The 18,942-nt window shown below is 45.7% G+C and overlaps 1 protein-coding gene across 1 annotated transcript in view; it reads right to left on the bottom strand.

Annotated features, from left to right (window-relative positions):
* Window positions 1–3,894: 3,894 nt before the first annotated feature.
* The window catches only part of TEP1 (telomerase associated protein 1), a 46,058-nt gene continuing 31,010 nt past the window's right edge, over window positions 3,895–18,942 (bottom strand). Inside the window, exons 34-55 of the mRNA XM_049768727.1 lie at window positions 17,575–17,815; window positions 17,232–17,355; window positions 15,769–15,893; window positions 15,568–15,667; window positions 15,294–15,449; window positions 14,962–15,174; window positions 14,293–14,446; window positions 13,815–14,027; window positions 11,993–12,153; window positions 11,635–11,748; window positions 10,131–10,238; window positions 9,308–9,440; window positions 9,162–9,238; window positions 8,915–9,050; window positions 8,636–8,772; window positions 8,381–8,505; window positions 6,760–6,903; window positions 6,391–6,487; window positions 4,977–5,079; window positions 4,659–4,870; window positions 4,445–4,549; window positions 3,895–4,056 (exon numbers count right to left, since the gene is read on the bottom strand). Of these exons, the coding sequence (XP_049624684.1) occupies window positions 3,934–4,056; window positions 4,445–4,549; window positions 4,659–4,870; window positions 4,977–5,079; window positions 6,391–6,487; window positions 6,760–6,903; window positions 8,381–8,505; window positions 8,636–8,772; window positions 8,915–9,050; window positions 9,162–9,238; window positions 9,308–9,440; window positions 10,131–10,238; window positions 11,635–11,748; window positions 11,993–12,153; window positions 13,815–14,027; window positions 14,293–14,446; window positions 14,962–15,174; window positions 15,294–15,449; window positions 15,568–15,667; window positions 15,769–15,893; window positions 17,232–17,355; window positions 17,575–17,815 (3,101 nt within the window). The 3' untranslated portion in view covers window positions 3,895–3,933. The remainder of the gene's footprint in view (window positions 4,057–4,444; window positions 4,550–4,658; window positions 4,871–4,976; window positions 5,080–6,390; window positions 6,488–6,759; window positions 6,904–8,380; window positions 8,506–8,635; window positions 8,773–8,914; window positions 9,051–9,161; window positions 9,239–9,307; window positions 9,441–10,130; window positions 10,239–11,634; window positions 11,749–11,992; window positions 12,154–13,814; window positions 14,028–14,292; window positions 14,447–14,961; window positions 15,175–15,293; window positions 15,450–15,567; window positions 15,668–15,768; window positions 15,894–17,231; window positions 17,356–17,574; window positions 17,816–18,942) is intronic.

Here is an 18,942-nt window from a genome sequence, read left to right as displayed (position 1 = left end):
GGTGTTCTTTTGAAATATTTTTATATTGTATGTAATAAAAGTAGTGAAAATCTGCCACTGGTTTCTTTGGAATTTACTTCTTCAAACACATGCCATCTGATAATTAGTCTATAGTAGTAGGATAGAAATTACACATTGCTCTATGTCAGTGGCTGGCAACCTTTTTTCAACTGAGCCAAATCTTGCCAAAACCACGATTGAAATTTATTTTGAGAGCCACACAGGGCGCGCACTGACAGAGGCTAGGAGCAGAGTCCTGACTCCTGGAGCGACCGCCCCACACACAGAAGAGCCAAATTAAAAGTGTAAAGAGCCACATGTGGCTCGCAAACCGCAGGTTGCCGACCATTGCTTTATATATCCCATAGCTAGCTGCAAGTTACTGAACCCAATTCTTAGACAGCAGAACAGTTTTGTTTTTGTTGTTGTTTTATTTGTTTGTTTGTTTTTGGGCCACACCCAGAGTTGCTCAGGGGTTACTTCTGGCTCTGTGCTCAGAAATTGCTCCTGTCAGGCTCAGGGGAATATATGGGATGCTGGGGATCAAACCCTGGTTCGACCCAGGTTGGCCACGTGCAAGTTAAATGCCCTACTGCTATGCTATCTCTCCAGCCCCAGCAGAATAGTTTTGTATACTGGAGGCTACCAATGGAGACTGATTTTTCTAAGCAGTAGAGAATGTTGGGTATTGTTGAGGAAAGAATAGGGAGAACAAAGACTGAATTATTTCCCTTTATCCCATCCAAGTCCACACACTGTCTTTATTCCCCTACAAACTAGTAGATACTTCACTCACCTTAGGACAAAGGAGATATACAGAATTTTGAAAAGCATGTGGAGGATTGTTACTAAATCTGTATCTCAAGGAGGAATAAACAATTGGATTAAGCACCTGCTTTGTATGTGTAAGTCCGAGGTTTGATCCCTGGACTGCATGGTTCTAGAAGCAGATCTGGAAATAGCATCCAGACACAGATACTGAAATTCTTTCACTAAAAATTGAGGAGAATGGAGTAATGGTACAGTGGATAAGGCCTTTGCCTTTCACACAGCCAACTTGGGCTGAATCCCCTGTATCCTATATGATCCACCTAGAACTGCTGGAGTAATTCTTGAGTATAGAGCCAGTAAGGCTGAGCACCATCAGGTGTGCCTCCCCTTAAAAATATTTTTGAAATATTCAAAATCAGAAAAAAAAATACTGTGGTGAAAGCAACCCCATAGCAGGAGCAAACCTATACTCTTAAACCAGTACTGCTGGGTATAGCTCAAAAACCTAAACAGATCTTCCCTTCAGCTCTTCCTGGTATGTATTTCCTTATACCTCTTTATCTTCCCAGCTGCATATCTCTAAGATAAGAGAAAAATCTGGGCAATAAGGCAAAGTCAACTGAATGAGTCAGTCTTCACTTTCTCCACCTTCATTCCTCCTGTCTTTGCAGAATCTATAGGGCTTGGAAACAGGATTTCTTGCTGTTCTTGACCCATGCTTTCAGTAAATAAAGATCAAATTTGACTTTTAGGCTGATTCTTTCTCAGTGGGATTTCTAAGTGGAAATGAAAAACAAATTTCATGGGCTAAAGATAGCACAGCAGGTAAGGTGGTTGCCTTGGATGTGGCCAACCTGGGTTTGACTCCCTAGAACCCATTATGGTCTCTAAACCTTCCAGGGGTGGTTCCTGGCTAAGCCCTGAGCACTGCTAAGTATGGTGCAAAAACAAAAACTCCTAAGTTTCAGGGGCCCAGACACAAAAGAGCTGATGTATACATCCTTTAAAGGCAGGAGGGTTGAACAACCTAGCACCTCTGGAATGGCCTCCAAGAAAAAGGATGTGGCCCCTTCCAAAGAACAAATCATGTATATCTCAAAGAACCTTAACTCTGACTTCCAGTCACAAGGTACATGTAGAGAAGATAGTCTAGAAAGTATATTTAGAGTCCTTGCATAAGATACATGAGAAAAGACAGAAGCATGAAGCATGACCTATGATTAAGGTATATCAGCTGATGACATTTCTTTTTCTTTCTTTTTTTCTGAGCCTGGACCAGAAATGAAATCTAGGCCTCACTCCACCCATGAGCCACATTTCTGGCCACTGGTGACTCTTATTTTGTCTTTATCTTCCAGTTGAGTAACAGATATTTGAGGGGCTGGAACAAGGTTCATTCTCTTATATTGCATAGCCTCCCCAGCACTGCCAGGAGCAACCCTCATCAGTGAGCTGCAAGTGGTCACTCAATATCTCTGGCTGTGACCCAAAAATCAAGCATCATATCTGGCAAAGTGAAAACAAAGGGTAGCATTTCTAAACTCCCTAAATTTGTTTTGGGTGGGGAGGCACAACAGGTAGTGCTCAGAGCTTACTCCTGGCTCTGCGCTCAGGAATTATGCCTGGAAATTCACAAGGAACCATATGTGATGCTGGAGAATGTGCTTGGGTTGGCCCTACCTGCTATATGATTGCTTTGATCCTTAAACTCTTTAGATTTTAAAAGTTCATTTATAGATGAAATTGTAGTGGTATTTCTTTGAAAAAGTCCTACCACCTAGGACTGGCTTATTTCGAATATTTAAATTATTGATTTATTTTTTTTTAATAGGGGTGATGGGGGGGGGCATTGGCCATACCAGGTGGTGCTTGAGATATCATGAGGTGTTAAATTATTGTACCAGGGTTGCCTATATGGCAGGTAAGAACCTTAGCTGTGCTCTCTCCAGCCCTAAGTTCTTGAAATCTCGAACATAGAATAAACCTAAAAAAAGGCCTTAGTCAGTTTTGGTTCCAGTCCCTTTACCCTGGGTATGGCTTCCGCTGAAAAAAAAAGAAAAAAAGAAAAATCTTGGTGCCAGAGTGATAGTACAGGAGGTAGGCATTTATGTTGTATGAAGTGAACCTGGTTCAATCCCTAACATCTCATGTGGTCTCTGAGCTTCCTGGAGCATTGCTGGATGTGACTCAAACCTCCCCCCCCCCCCAAACCCCCCCCCAAAAAAAAAGTAAAAAGAAAGGACCTTGGGAAACTCTCTCACAAAATAGAATTAGTATAAGAAAATAAAGCTTTAGAACTTTAATTCACGGGAATCACTGTTCTGATAAATACATGCTTTGACTGACAACTAGACCTTTCAGCTCATTTACTTTCTCCAGTTAGAGAGCAGTCTGTGATCCCTGCCAGCATGCCAGCTATCACACTGACAGATTTGGTAGTGGCTGCTACTCTGCCATTGGCTTCTATGCAAGCCAGAAGACTTAGCCCACTTTGAGTGCCACTTTCTCACTGTCCATTGGGTAGCAGTGTTGAGCAGATGGAGTTGTTTCTGGAGATGAACCCAATGTCCTCATTCTATTTTCATCTTGCCTTTAATGCCCTTACTATAGATTCCATTCCACATCCTCCACCCATCCTCCATCTCTAATCATGCTGGGCACTAGCCAATTTCACTCTCACTCCTGCTTTCATTTAACTTATGTCCATACTCTGCAGTACTGATATCAGGGGTGCTTGATGCTGGGAGATCCGTGCAGTGTCATCTTTTGAACTAAACAGGCACCTCCCATAGGCAGAGCATGAACTCCAGCCCTGGGTTTCCCTGCCTCTGACTCCTCCATCGGGCAGGAATGCTATCTAAAGCTTGAAGCCAGAAAACAACAGGATAATTCTAAAAGCCTACTTCCAAAGAACTGGCTCCCTTCTTTTTAGTTCTAGGTAGGATTAATATTAAAAATATTAAATATTAAATCAAATAGGAAACATAATTAACACCTGTATACTTTCCATTTGGTTCAGATCCACATAAGAACAGACAGGACCATATTGGAGACTTTCTGATAGTTTTTTATTTTAATTTTTTAATTTTAATTGTATTAAGGGAAAAAACATGTCAGGCCTTGCAACTCTGGCACAGGTGGTTGTTTCTGAGAAATGTATCTTCATTCCCAGGAGAGAAAGTATACATTGCCCTGAGCATCTCCCACCACAAGCTTCAGACCTGAGTCAGGGTCCACATAAGGATCAATGCAGTTCACTGCCCCTTCACATCGAAACAAGCCCAGCTATAATGAGAACAAAAACAGGGACAATGAGGACCACAAGCTACAGTTATCTATTTCGTCCTCAATCACCTAAGCCTTTAGTTTATTGCAAGAAAAAAAAATGGGACCAGAGTGATAGTACTGCAAATAGGTTTCTTGCCTTGCTCATAGTCAAACCAAGTTCAATACCTGGCATCCCAAATGGTCCCTAGTGCACTGCCAGGAGTAATTCCTAAGTGAAAATCCAGGAGTAAATCCCAGACAGGAGTAATCCCAGAGCACCCTTGGGTATGACAACAAAAAGAAGAAAGAAAAAAAAAGAAAATAGAATCCTATTCTTCTGCCGCTTCATCCTCTACTTAACTATCTTGGGACATTCCTTTAGCACTTCTTGCATATACATACTTACCAGCTGCATACTGGATCTTTCCCACAGCTTTACATCTCTGTCCTTTGAAGCTGTCACCAGCCATTCAGGAAGTACATGTAAGGCAGTGACAGAGCCTGAGTGAATCTGAGAGGAGGAGGAAGTGGTGCATTAAGTCACTGTGGACTCTCCCAAGCTCTGTGGGGTCAGACCCGAAGCCTCCTTTCCTCCTGAGGTAACCCTGTCCAAGACTCACCTTATGACGCTGCCGTGTCTTTAGTTGGATGGCCCTCCAGGAGAACATGTCAAAGTCAGTGTCTGACTGCACACTCCCGGTCTCTGAACTTTGGGTGTTATGTGTGCTCACGTCCTTCTGCCAGATGTTACCTGTGGCCCATTCACCTTTGCGGGTGTGTCTGCCTAGTTTCCACAGCATCCCATCAGCACTGGCACACAAAAAGGTTGACTCTGCCATTTCAAAGGCCGTGTTAGAGGCAAGGCTCCTGCGTCAAAGGACTTTTTCATGTTCCCTAAAGCCACCGCCTGATCCCTGGGGCTTCCCATCATCACTCACCAGACTCTGCTTTTCCCTGAGTTATGGATACATGGGTCTGATTAGAATTCTCTAAGTCCAGTTCAAAATATTCATGCTCAAGCTCTCCTGATTCATTGTGTTTCTGTGAAAGGATGAGATGACTTTGGTTAAACAGGTCGAATCAATTAATCTGTTCAGACAAACCAAGCATCTTCAACTATGATCTGATCACAGATTTTTTGAGTTTTGGGGGTTTTGTAACTGGGGTCTTCACACCCAGCAGTTCCTAGGGCTTACTTCTGGCTCTGCTCAGGAATTCCAGGCAGGGCTGGGGGAACCATATGAGGTACTGGGGATTGAATTCAAGTCAGCCATATGCAAGGCAAGGGAGCTATCCAAAGTTCTATCTCATTGTCCCCAAGTTTCTGTTTTTGTTTACCACTGTCATGTACACACCAAATTTCATGAACATTAAATGTGCATCAACAAATTTCTACATACCCATGAAATCACTACCCATATCAAAATGTACTATATTTCCATCCCACAGAAAGTTTCTCTCATGTGCTTTCCTAGTCATACCACAACCACTCTGCTCCAGAGCTAACAATATTCTGACCTTGAGTTTATTGCTGTATTCAGATATGTGTCCCCACTCCACCCCTGAAAAAGAAGCTAAAAAAATATGTACGGAAGGGCCCAGAGATGATTAGTATGCTTGCCTAGTATTCAGCTGCTCTGATTCACTCCCCCAGGCATTTCATCATCCCCTAAGCAATATCTGACCCCTACAGAGCAAAGCATGTCTCAGTACTTCTGGGTATTTCCAAAGCAGTACCCAATACTTCCAGGTGTATCCAAGACAACCCCCCGAATTATGATTAGGGAAGCTCTTAGTACATGCTCTGCATGCTGGAAATCAGGATTTTACTTCTGACACTACATCCCCTGATCATAGAGCTAGAAGTAAATGTGGCCTCAAAATCACCACTCCTCAAAAAAAAAAAAAAAAAGAAAAAGAAAAAAAAAAGAGAGAGAGAGAAAGAGGGAAAGACTGCCCACTAGGGCCAGAGTAAAACAGCACATCATGCTTGGCCTAGTCTACATGATCACCCTGAGCACTGTCAGGAATGACTTCCAAGCACAGCACTGGTAGTATCCGCTGAGCACTTCTGGGTGTGGCCAGAAGAGAGAAAGGAAGGAAGGAAAGTTGGTTTTAGGTTCGTAATTTCCCTTATTTTAATAAACAGTATCACCTTTTTTTAACCAACAAAATCTTATAGATAAACCCACTATATACAATGCTCTTAGGTCAAATTACTCCAGAAGAAGGAAGAGAGGGGAATGTGGAACAAACTTCCATTTCCTTCTTTTTATCTTAGATCAGAGTCCCAAGGATTAAAAACAGTCAATGGCAAATATTTGTTTGAATACACACCCAAAAAGAACTTACTAAGACATAAAGAAATCCACGATTTGTTGGCTGCAGGATAATCACATCAAGGTCCTTGTACGTGGACAGCATCATAAATTGGTTTGTTTCAGAATCCCTAGATTATAATAAAAGAGGGCTGGGCAACTCAAAGGACTAAGCCATGTGCTGTGCACATGGAAAGCCCAGATTGAATCTCCAGTGCCACATGGTCCACTGAACACTGGTAGGAGAGGTCCCTTAGTAGGCCTCAAGAACTTCTTGGTATGACTTCCAAGTCAAAGTAAAGAAATAATTACAAGTGTTTTAAGTTAGACCTAATCTCAGGGTGACCACTAATCTATTTTTTCTCTTTCTCCAACCCAACAGGAACAACATTTTGGTTCTTACCAGATAACAGAAGGATCATCCCCTGGTTTCATGTTCATTAATTTCAAATCCCCATTGATAAATATGAGGGAGTCACCACTGGGGGCCAGGCCCAACCCTGACAGGAACCCAAAGTCCTCCAGCAAAACTCGATTCAGATGAAGGCTGCAATTCAAAACAAAGGTATAAGATAGAGAAAGATCTTACTTGAAGCCACCTGTTTCTCAGGAATTTCTCAAAAGTGAAGTATAAAACAAAACACATTATTGTTCTTATTTTGCTCACCTTTCTATTTTTCTTAATACCCATGTTTCTCACTTCCCTTTCCTTACCTGTCAAACTAGGACTCTTTAACATTCTTTATTGGGATGTGAGGCACCAGTGCTCAGTTGTTATACCTAACTGTGTGCTCAAGAGTGACTCCCAGGAGCTAGAGAGCTGGTACAGCTGGTAAGCCACTTGCCTTGCACAAGACTCACCTGGGTTTAATTCTCATCACCATAGATGGTCCCCTGCATATTGCTAAGAGTTATCCTTGGGGCCGGCGCGGTGGCGCTAGAGGTAAGGTGTCTGCCTTGCCAGCACTAGCCTAGGACGGACCTCAGTTTGATCCCCTGGTGTCCCATATGGTCCCCCAAGCCAGATTTCTGAGTGCATAGCCAGGAGTAACCCCTGAGCGTCACCGAGTGTGGCCCAAAAAACCAAAAAAAAAAGTTATCCTTGAGCACAGAGCCTGGGATAAACTCTGACCACACCCAAAAGCTAAAGAAAGAAAAGTGACTCCTGGAGGTGCTTGGGGGGGGGGGGGGGGTTACATATGTTGTACTAGAAATTGAATGGGATCTTGCCTTACATTCAGTACTAGCTCTCCAATCCCCAATCTGTAACATTCATATTTCTTCATTCCTTCCTGACTTCCAACAGATTATCAAGCAGTCTGGATTCTCTTTAATCTTCACCTACCCAAACTGTCCTAAGAATACAAAGATTTGGCTATCCCCAGAACACACCATACATGCTCATGTCTTCATGCCCTTACATAATGCCACATCCTCTTCCTAAAAAATTCACTTCTTTCCCATACTGGCCTGTCTCAGAAAAAGACATGAGGGCTGGAGCAATAGCATAGAGATAGGGCATTTGTTTTGTACACTACGACCCGGGTTCGATCCTAGCGTCCCATAGGGTCTCTCTGAGTACCACCAGGAATGACCCCTGAGCACAGAATCAGGAGTAATTCCTGAGCACTGCTAGGAGTGGCCCAGTAACAAAAAAAAAAAAAGAAAGAAAGAAAGAAAGAAAGAAAGAAAGAAAGAAAGAAAGAAAGAAAGAAAGAAAAGAAAGAAAGAAAGAAAGAAAAGAAAGAAAGAAAGAAAGAAAGAAAGAAAGAAAGAAAGAAAGAAAGAAAGAAAGAAAGAAAGAAAGAAAGAAAGAAAGAAAGAAAGAAAGAAAGAAAGAAAGAAAGAAAGAAAGAAAGAAAGAAAGAAAGAAAGAAAGAAAGAAAGAAAGAAAGAAAGAAAGAAAGAAAGAAAATAAAAGAAAGAAGAAATGGACATGAATAATTCAACTACACTCTAGTTTGTGTGGGAGGTGGTAAGGAAACTACTGTTGCTATATCATTAACCCAGCTGCTCTGTTTCACCTGAAATTTCTGGAGTGGGAGCCCTTCTGATGCCTCACTTGCCACTCGCTGAGCTTTTCATCAGCACTGAGAACAATCAAGGTGTGTGCTGAGAGCCAGGTCAAAGAACTGATGCGTCCTGGAGCCTAGGGTACACCATAAGTTCATTTCAATATTTTGGAAGGAACAGGCTTCACTCCCTCTCCCTCCCCAAGCATCACAAGGCAACTTCCAAGTCCAGCAAGCAGAGTCAGAACTGTGGCTGCCCCAACTAACCTGTGCTGTAGCCACAGCCTTTGCATCCTTCCACAAGATAAGTTCCCCAATTTGGTTCCCAGACACTGCCACTGAGCCATCTGGGGCCCAGGCCACAGCAGTGATAGCTTCAGGACTCCTGGGGATATTTGCGTCATCTGTAGGGGAGGAGATTGAAAAATGATTTATCAGAAGCTCATCCACTGCTGAAATACAAGAAGGGATTCCAACTGCAACTGGACCGTCATAATCCCAAAGCACCCGTCTCTCATACTTTACCTCTCTCCATGCCTCACTCACCTGTTTCCTTCTTAGGTACCTTCCAGAGGCGGACAGAACCATCCTCTGAGGTAGTCAGCAGGCAGCCAGAAGTCTCTGAAATGGCAGCTGCATTGACTGGGCCACTATGTCCCAAGAGGATTTGTGTCTGAAACACCTAGGAGGACAGGATGAGGGAGGAACAGTACTTGTGTGTGTGCATGTGTGGTGGGAAATTGATCTACTGAAAGGTCATCCCACATACCCACTTCCCTTCCCACTCTCTCACCAGGAGTGGATTCCACAAGCGTGTGGTCCCATCCAATCCTGCAGTCACCACCAGAAGTTCTGCTCCAGGCTGGCCTCCTAGAAGATACAGAGTCAGAAGGGAGAGGAGAGGAGGAGGGAAGCTGCAGGGAAAGGGCATGTCATTACCTGATCGGAGCTCCCGGACAGCTGCACATTGACTGATGGGTCCTGAATGTGCAGGGATACTGGTCAGCTCCACACCCTGAAGGTCCCATACTTTCAAAATCCCATCTCGGTCCACAGATACTACATGTTCCTCCTGCGTCAGAACACAAAATCAGAGTGGTCATTGAGGATAGGTATGCCCACTACAGAGGTAAGAATAGAGCATTAGGGGTTTAAAGAAGTGAAAGGTCCTTCTGGGGCCAGAGATAGCGTATAGCAGGTAGGGCACTTTGCCTTGCATGCAGGCAGTCCTGGTTTGATCTCCAGAACTGCATATGGATAGGAAGGAGCAAAGAGACAGGAGTAAGCCCTGAGCAGTGCTGGGATGTGACCCCAAACCTCCCCTCCCAGCCCCCCAAAAAGCCAAAACAGATGCTTCTTCCTCTCCATGGTTTTTAATAGATTCCCTCCCATCACACCAACCTATCTCAAAATCCTAATCTTAATCTAATCCTGGCTCTACAACTCATTCTTTTTTTTGGGGGGGTGGGGGGAATAGAAGAGATCAGTCACACCTGGCTTTGCTCAAGTCTTATTCCTGGCTCTGTACTCAGGGATCACTCTTAGCAATTTTTTAGGGGAACCATTTGAGGTACTAGAGAGTTAAACTTGGGTCAACTACATGTAACCACATGTAATGGTCATGCCATTAAGCCTTGTACTAACTCCCCAGCCCAAGGAGTCCATTCTTTACACTTCTTTTGCTTTACGTTTCTCTACTCAGTGCTTTCCATTTCCCAGAGTCCCCAGCCTTCCCAGGCCCTGGGCGAACTCTGTTTCTTACCACAACTGTCACAGCGCTCACAGCACTCTGATGGTTCAGGAAGCAGGCAAGCTGCTGTCCTGACTGGGGGCACCACAGCCCTACAGATCCATCACTGGAGCAGGAGACCTGCAGAGGCAGAGGTCAGGAATGAAAAGAACAGCTTCTTCCTGACATTTTTTTTATAATTATCTTTATTTAAACACCGTGATTACAAATATGATTATAGTTGTATGATTACAGTCATGTATTTCCTGACATTTTTAACTGTATTTAGAGCATGGGCCATTACAGATCCAGATTTTTCCTCCACTGCTAATCACTTTATGATCTGCATCTCATTATTCAACACGGATAACGAATATGATCTGTGAATGTACTGAAATAGTTTCCAAGGGGCTCATGTCCCTATATCTAAGTTTTAGCACAATGCCTGGTGTACTGTGAACACTGAATAAATAGTTGCTTGTGTCCTTGCAACTGTCCTATAAACCAAAAAAGGTAAGGCCTGTCGGCCTAGAGACAGGGTAGGAGACAAAGACTCATTTCTTTTTGCTGTTGATGTTTGGGGGCCATACACAGAGTTGCTCAGGAGCTAGTTCTGTGCTCAGGGATCACTCCTGAAGAGCTCAGGGAATCATATGGAATGCTGAAGATCAAATCCAGGTTGGCCATGCACACACAAGGCAAGCACGCACCTTGCCCGCTATACTATCTCTCTAGCCCCAAACACTCATTTCTTGGAAATGTACTTTACTAAGCATCACATGTATATGTGCCTAATTCAAAGTTTCTTTTTATCTTAGGACCAAAAAAATTTGAAAGAAACACAATTAGCAGGCTCAGGGCATCTGAGCCCTTGGGAAGACAGTTTAATGTTTCTATTGAGTCTGAGGGGCAGAGAGATAGCATAAAAATAGGGCATTTGCCTTGCATGCAGAAGGATGGTGGTTTGAATCCTGGCATCCCACATGGTCCCCCGAGCCTGCCAGGAGCAATTTCTGAGCATAGAGCAAGGAGTAACCCCTGAGCACTGCTGGGTGTGACCCAAAAAACAAACAAACAAACAAACAAACAAACAAAATAGTGTGGGTTTTCTTTCTTTTTCCTCTTTTAGGGGGGACAGTCTTGTATACTTTTATTTCAGGAATACTGGTTAACTGCACTCTTTTTATGTCTAAAGGAACATTTATTTACACTTCTTTAAACATACTACCACCCCAGAACATGTGCTTTATGACAGCACATTTGTTGTCCACTTCTATGACCTTGGGCATATTGTTTAATCTATATGAGCTCAACATGCTTGTCTGTGTATTTGTGATAATAGTCATATCTACTTTGCAGTATGTTGTTAAGATTAAATAAGGCCACATCAGCAAAGAGCTTAGTACAAGATCCAGCATATAGGCTTATTAGATGATAGCTCAGAGTGCTCTTAAAGGCTGGTAGAAAAGGCTGCACCTCCCCCAAGAGGAAGGATGTACCCTAGGAGGAAGGTCTGTATCACCACCCCTTTACTCACCAATAGGTTGTCTTTGGTCCAGGCACAGCCAGTGACCCAGTCACGGTGACAGGCAGAGAAGGAGCAAACAAGAACAGGGGCTTGAGGCGTCCTCACATCCCAGCAGAGGAGGCTCTGAATGGTTTCCAGGTGAGGAAGTAATCAGTATCATGGGGAGGGGGAAAGGGTCCCAGGGTCAGCTCAGATGCAAAGTTTCAAGATAAAAAGGTAACAGGGAAGGGACATGGGCACATCCAGAGCAGGATGGTTCGCAGAAGGAGTGATGGGAAATGGGCTGATCCAGGAACCAGAGGGGCTGGGGAGGACTAGGGCTCCACACAGGAAGGAGATTATAGGGGTGTATCCTTTCAGGGCTCACCCGATCCCTGCCGCCAGTGGCCAGGCTGCCTCCATCAGTGCTGAAGCTGCAGCAGCTCACAGGACCCGTGTGTCCCCGCAGCACAGTACCACAGGGAAAGCTTGCTGTCTTCTGGGGCAACGTCAGAGCCAGCGTTGGCCACAGCCGCACAGTGGAATCCTCTACATTAGAAACAGAGAGGGTGTGTCAGAATCCCTGAGGTGTGTCAGAAGCACTGAGGCTTCTGCCAGGACAGAGACAAGGGCAAACAAAAGAGGCTAAGGGTCAAGCCTGAGGCCACAGCCCAAAGGGAGGGAGTGTGTGTGGGGAGGGGGGGGTGAGTCACAGGCTGTTGAGAGGACCTGGGCAAGGTCAGGATCTAGTGAGAATGCCAGCCCCAGCTCCTGCTCTTTAACTCCCTCCATACCTCCACGCCCTCAAGTACCCAGTGTAACTTCAACTAAATTCCCCTTCTTAGAATATTGGGGGCAGAGGGTGGAGGCATTGGCAATGAATTCTCAGAAAGTATTAAAACCAAGATGGGACATAGTACAGAGGTAAAGCATTTGCCTTGCATGTGGCCCACCTGGGGCAGACCCCAGTTTGACCCCAGCACCCCATATGGTCCCCTGAGCCAGGAGCAATTTCTAAGCACAAAGCCAGGAGTAACCCCTGAGCTCCGCTAGGTGTGGCCCAAAAACCAAACAAAATTATCATCAGTCCTATTTTGTGGATTGAGAACTGAAATCTGATAAACACCTGCACAGGCCCAGAGAAGGCTGGACAACCCCCTTCCTCACTCCCAAGAGAAGCTCGAGCATGTACAGAAGCAGTAATAAAGAAAAGAAGGTGGACACCAAGTTTTAAGCTCAAGCTCTTCCCCTTGACAAAGAGAAACAACAAATTCTGGGGGTTTTTGTTTCAGTTTTGGGGTCATACCTGGTGATGCTCAGGAATTATTTCTAGTAGAGCTTGCGGTACCATATGGCATGCTAGGGATCAAACCTAGGTTGGCTGTGTTCAAGGCAAGCACCTTATCCACTGTACTGTGACTAGCCCCAGCAACAGATTCTAAGGGAAGGTGACAGGTATATCACCTTGAAAGCCTATGTAAAACTTAGGACTGACATAAAAAGCAATTCCTCATTCCAGTCTGGTCCCCCCAAGAAATCAGGTGGCAAGGACCATTTCCCACACCAGGCAGAACAGAAGAATCCCAGGTACAGTTTGATGACTGCCACCTGGGTCTGAAGAGACATGAGGTCTCTATGGTTCAGGTGCTCATTGTATGCTCTCATCAATCCTAGATTTCTCAAGCAACCTCCCTTCCTGAGGATGCCATTTCTCTTCTGACTTCATATAAGTCATCTGTAACAGATCTAAGGCCATTCTGCCCAACTGTAGCCACATCTCCCTCCCTCATACAGGAAACCTAACCCTTTTCCCTTCCTCCCCCTTTGGTCCCCTTGGGTTCTGTGCTACACCCAGTGATGCTCAGGGCTTATTCCTCCTGATTCTGTGCTTAGAGATAAGTCCTGGCAGTGCTCAGAGGAATAAAAGTAGAACCACAACAAAACCAAAACCTGTTTCAGCTGCAGATAAGACATGTACCACCAACCCCAGCCCTTCTCAAGCCAAATATGCTTCTGGGCAGACATTCAAAAGACATAGGAACTGCTGGAATGTCCCAGAATCAGAAGTCTAGATAGATTAAGCAAGATAAAGCCTATTGAAAGTTGTTAAGCAAATTATGTATACATGTTTTCAACAAGAAAGCTATATGAGCATATTTGAAAGGAACATTGAGTCACAACCCTGCCAGTACCTGAGTACCCAGAAGTACCTGAGGCAGAAGCCAAGAGTTCCTTTGAGGTGGCCAAACCCAGTATAGGCTTCTGGTGTGTGGACTGGAGCCAGAGGGACTGAAGGCTGCAGTTTTGGAGCTTCCAGCCCTGCAGGGCCCCATCTTCTGCCCCACTCACCAGCACTTTAGGGCTTAGCCAGGCCAGTGCTGACACCGCCACATCAAGTGCTTGGCACTGAGCTCCCTGGGAGCCTAGGACATGAGAAAACATGAGTAAGAATCCTAAGGCTCAACTTTTGAGGTTTGTGAGGGGACAGTTGCTTGGGAGTTTTTTTTTTTTTGTTTGTTTGTTTGTTATCTCTGAGGCTCAAACTCAGGATCTTGCACATACAAAGCAAGTGTTCCACAAGCCAAAGCTCCAGCCTCAAGCCAGTAAAACCTACAGAAAAGGGGGTCAGGATGGGTCTGATGGTATTTTCCCAAGATTCAAATATCTCATCACTTTTCCCTCTGGTACCTGAAGAGATTTTGTAGATGCTAATGCCATCTTCTCTGTACCCCACAGCCACCTGATCGCCATCTGGGCTGAGAGCCACAGAGAGGGCAGGAGAGAGAGAAGAGGATCCAAGAGCCCCACGGGGCTGACCCAGAGAACCAGACCATACATTAACCTGAAAATGAAGAAAAGGGGATTAGGGGCCAGAGTGATAGTTCAGGGAGGGCATTTGCCGTGCACACAGGGGACCCAGGTTTAATTTTCAGCATCCCATATGAGAGAAAGAGAGGAAGAGGGAGGGAGAAAGAGTAAGAGTGAGGGAGGGAGGGAGGGAAGAAAGAAGTGAAGGAGAGAGGGAGGGAGAAATGATAGTGCATCCGGGCAGCAAATAAGGTGGTTTGCCTTGCACATGGCCAACTTGGATTTGATCCCCAGCATTTTATATGGTCCCCTGAGCACTGTTAGGAGAGATTTCTGACTGCAGGGCCAGAAGTAACCCCTACGCATCGATGAGTTTGATCCCAAAACACATCCCTTTCACCTTAAGTGAAAGTGGCACTTCCAGAGGCACTTCCCTGAGTGCTCCCATTGCACTCCCACACTAGTCATGCTATTCCAGAGTCTCTTCAAGCAAGCCCCACCTTCCCATTCCTTTTTCCTACTCCTTGTCACCAGCTACTATGACTTCACCTTGCCATCCTCGCCAGTGGTCAGTAACTGGCACGTAGAGTTCAGGTAGAGTGCAGTAGAAATAAAGCCATGGTGGGCAGGGAAAGCCGCCAGCCGCGCCCCCTCCTGCCAGGCCCACAGCTCCAGCATCCCATCTAGTCGGCCCACAGCCACTACTCGCCCAGTTGCATTGAAGACCAACGTGCGCACAGAGGCTCCTGGAGCCCCAAGTTCCTACAACGGAAGGTTGAAAAAGAAAAAGCAGAACCCATCTCATGAGCAACCCAGAGCAACATAGATATGGCTGTCTGACATCCCCCACTTCCCATCCAACCCCATTTCCTCCATCTTACCTTGGTGACCTGAAGCCCTTCTGTCTGGAAGAAGCTAAGGCTGCCAGCCCAGCTGCCTACAGCGAAGAGTTGCTCCTCGGGGTGAAAGGCCACACAATTCAGGGGACGGCGGCAGGTGTACTGGGAAGCCAGCTGTCCCCTCACAGTGTCCCATAGCTGGAGAAAAGGGAAGTGGTGGAATCAATCTGAGTTGCTCCCTGGCCTCAGCTGGACCTAGCAGCCATAGCCTCCATCATACCCAGAGATGGTATGGCTCTGACCAACCCATCATTACCTTTAGCTGTCCCCCCAGGCACACGGTGGCCAGCAGCCGGTGGTCAGGGCTGAGGCAGCAGCCAGTGATTTGGTGCTGGTGTGCCTTGGTCTGAAGCACCCTATTTCAAGCAGAGTCAGAAATTAAGGAATCCCCTGAGCAGATTTCCACCTCATTCCCCTCTCCCTGTGCTTCTCACACACAGAGCAAGTCCTCTCTCACCGGCAGCCATGCTGTAGGTCCCAGAGTTCCAGGAGTCCATCAAAGGCAGTAAGAAAGAGAACAGTGTCCGAGAGGAAGGAACAGGAGGAGACCCCATCACAGCCGCTCACCATAGATTTCTCCTCCTGTGAAAACACTCCTCCTGAGTGTGCATGCATGCTCAGGATCCTTCTGTTACCCCCACTCTGTGTCTGGCCACTCCCCACCTTGACAAGAAAGACTGAGGCATCAATACTTTAGTGACAGTAGTTTCGAAAGGTGGTCCTGGGGCCTCCACTCCAGGACACCTGATAAAGCCCAAAGTGGGGCCAGAGAGCTCTCAGGGCTCAGCATATTAGAGAAAGTGTTTTGCAGGCAGAAGGCCAGAAGCAATTTCTCTCCTGCCTCTTTCCTGAGTTTTTGTTTTAATGCAAAGCCTGGGGCTCCACTCCAGATTTAACCTGATTAACTCAGGTTCTAGTGGGGGCTTTACAACTAAAATGGGACTATATGTGCCTCCCCACTCCAAACTCTATACATATCCCTAAGACCCATACATTTTAGATGGGTCTGATGAAAGAATGGTACGCACATGCATACATATACACATGTGATGGGGTGGTTATTGTCCATCTATCTGGCCTACTCTCATGTTACTTCCTGTAAGCACACTCAGAGGCAATCATGCCCCACAGTTTCCAGGCAACACGGCCCCACTCTTGTTTACCTAAGCTTTGTCACTCAGCCCAAAATGCTTGCCAGTCTCTACCCTAAATCCTCAGGTAATTAACTGCACAGACCAAGGAGTGACCTAGGTCTTTAGTGACCTTTAGATCCTTTTTTCACCTTGCGAGTCTTATCTGTACTAGGTAGACAAGGCCAAACCCCCAAGCACCATGTTCCTAGTAATGCCTATTAAGTATAGTGCCTTAAATGAGCACTTGCAGCAAATATTTGCAATGTGACTCATTTCTTTTTCTTTCTTTTACTTTGGGGGAGGAGAAGAGTGGGTCATACCCAGTGATATTCAGGGCTTACTCCTGGCTCTGTGCTCAGGGCTTACATCTGGTAGAGCTTGGATATGATTGATTTCTTGACCAAGTCCCTTCTTTGATGGTGCCAAGGATTAAACCCAGTTCTCACCCATGCAAGGCATATGTTCAACCTAACCCTGATTCCTGGCCAACCAATCTGATAGGAGGAAAGGCTACAGAAACAAACTGAGTAATGGGGGCTAAAGAGCTCCACAGCCTAGATTGCATGCTTAGCAAACAGGAGGCCTATGTTAAACCCCAGCTGAGCGTGGTAGTGCCAGGAAGAACCTGAGTACCAAGTCTGTAGTAGGCCCTGAGTACCACTGTGTGGTCCTGAAACTGAATGAACAAATAAACCAAATCCAATTGGATTTGGCTTGTCAGGGACTTAAGGAGCCTGTGAAGCCTTTCTGAAGGTAAACTCTGCCCCACCTATCCTGAGTGCCATACCTGCCAGGTTCTCAGGTCCAATAGGTATACCGTTCCATTGGCAGTGCCCACAGCTGCCCTTTGCCCATTAGATGTGAAGGCCACAGCGGTGGGTGTGGAAGAAAGCATCAAAGACAGGCTGGGGCTAGACAAAAAGAAAGGGAAGACATGAGAAATAGGAACAGAAAAGCAACAGGTATTAATGTCTTCATTTTTAAGCCTCAGCCCCCCCCCCTAGCCCCCCCCCCCCCCCGTCTCCATGGGAATTCTGATCTGTCTAGTCTCAGAGGAAGCTACAGTTTGCTCTCTGGTGAGCCTATCAGAGTCTTTTTTTCTTTTAACTTCTATTTTCTAGAAGACTGACCTTTGTTCACTCCCCACAGTTTGGGGTTTATTCAGCCATCGCACCATGTGCTGGAGCTGCCATCGCCTGGAAAGCTGAGGAGCCTGGCAGCAAAGAGGAGAGTCCAGGGGCTGGTTGGCAGCCAGCTGGGGCAGGAGAAGGGGGTATTGTTGAAGGATTAGAGCATGCTGCCTGAGAAAGGTGTTGAAGACAGCAATGTCAGCATCTGGAAAAGTTTCTTCCTCCTCGGCAACTAAAGAAGCTACAGAAAAACAGCAGAGTATCACAGAGGAGCCAGCTTGGACTGCTGCCACCACAGTACTTAAAACAATCCTAAGTCTCAAAGGGTGATTATGCAAGTGTGGGCCTCTGACCCTTCAGGAAGAATCTCTCTCTGTTTTTGTTTGTTTGTTTGTTTGGGGATTTTTTTTTGTTTTGTTTGTTTTGTTTTTGGGCCACACCTGGTGGTGCTCAGGGGTTACTCAGAAATTGTTCAGAAATTATTTATAAATTGTTCCTGGTTCGGGACCATATGGGATGCTGGGAGATCGAACCACAGTCCATCCTAGGTCAGCCACATGCACTGTAAATGCCCTACCACTGCGCCACTGCTCTGGCCCCAGGAAGAATATCTCTTAAGTACAGAGCTCTGGAGCAGGAGCTATTGCTCAAAGGACTGAGACCAAAGGAGATATTACACAGATTCCACCATAATAAGAGCATGGAGGACCTAAATGTATTTTATTTCATGATATTTCTCTAGAAAAATGTTAGAGATAAGTCTTTTGCTATGTAGGGACTGGGGAAATAGTCTAAAGATGTGAGGACATGTATCACATGTTAGAGACCTAGGTTCAATCCTCAGTACCCTGAGCACTGCCAGTAGTGACTCCAGAGCATCAAACAAGGAGTAGCTTCTGAGCATCAATAGATGTGGCCTCATCACATCCCTTTAAAAAATGGCCACACTTTAAGGCCCATTCAAGATATAAGAAACAGGAATCTGGGCCCAGAAAGATAGCACAGCGGTGTTTGCCTTGCAAGCAGCCGATTCAGGACCAAAGGTGGTTGGTTCGAATCCCAGTGTCCGATATGGTCCCCCGTGCCTGCCAGGAGCTATTTCTGAACAGACAGCCAGGAGTAACCCCTGAGCATCGCCGGGTGTGGCCCAAAAAACCAAAAAAAAAAAAAAAAAAAAAAAAAAAAAAAAAGAAAGAAAGAAAGAAAGAAAAGAAACAGGAATCTGGGGCTGGCAAGGTGGCGCTAGAGGTAAGGTGTCTGCCTTGCAAGCGCTAGCCAAGGAAAGGACCACGGTTCCATCCCCCGGTGTCCCATATGGTCCCCCCAAGCCAGGGGCAATTTCTGAGCACATAACCAGGAGTAACCCCT

The sequence above is a fragment of the Suncus etruscus genome, chromosome 2 (genome assembly GCF_024139225.1).
Source record: "Suncus etruscus isolate mSunEtr1 chromosome 2, mSunEtr1.pri.cur, whole genome shotgun sequence".
Classification (NCBI taxonomy): domain Eukaryota; kingdom Metazoa; phylum Chordata; class Mammalia; order Eulipotyphla; family Soricidae; genus Suncus; species Suncus etruscus.
The sequence above is the reverse complement of the archived record's forward strand: the minus strand, read 5'-3'. Positions and strand labels throughout refer to the sequence as shown.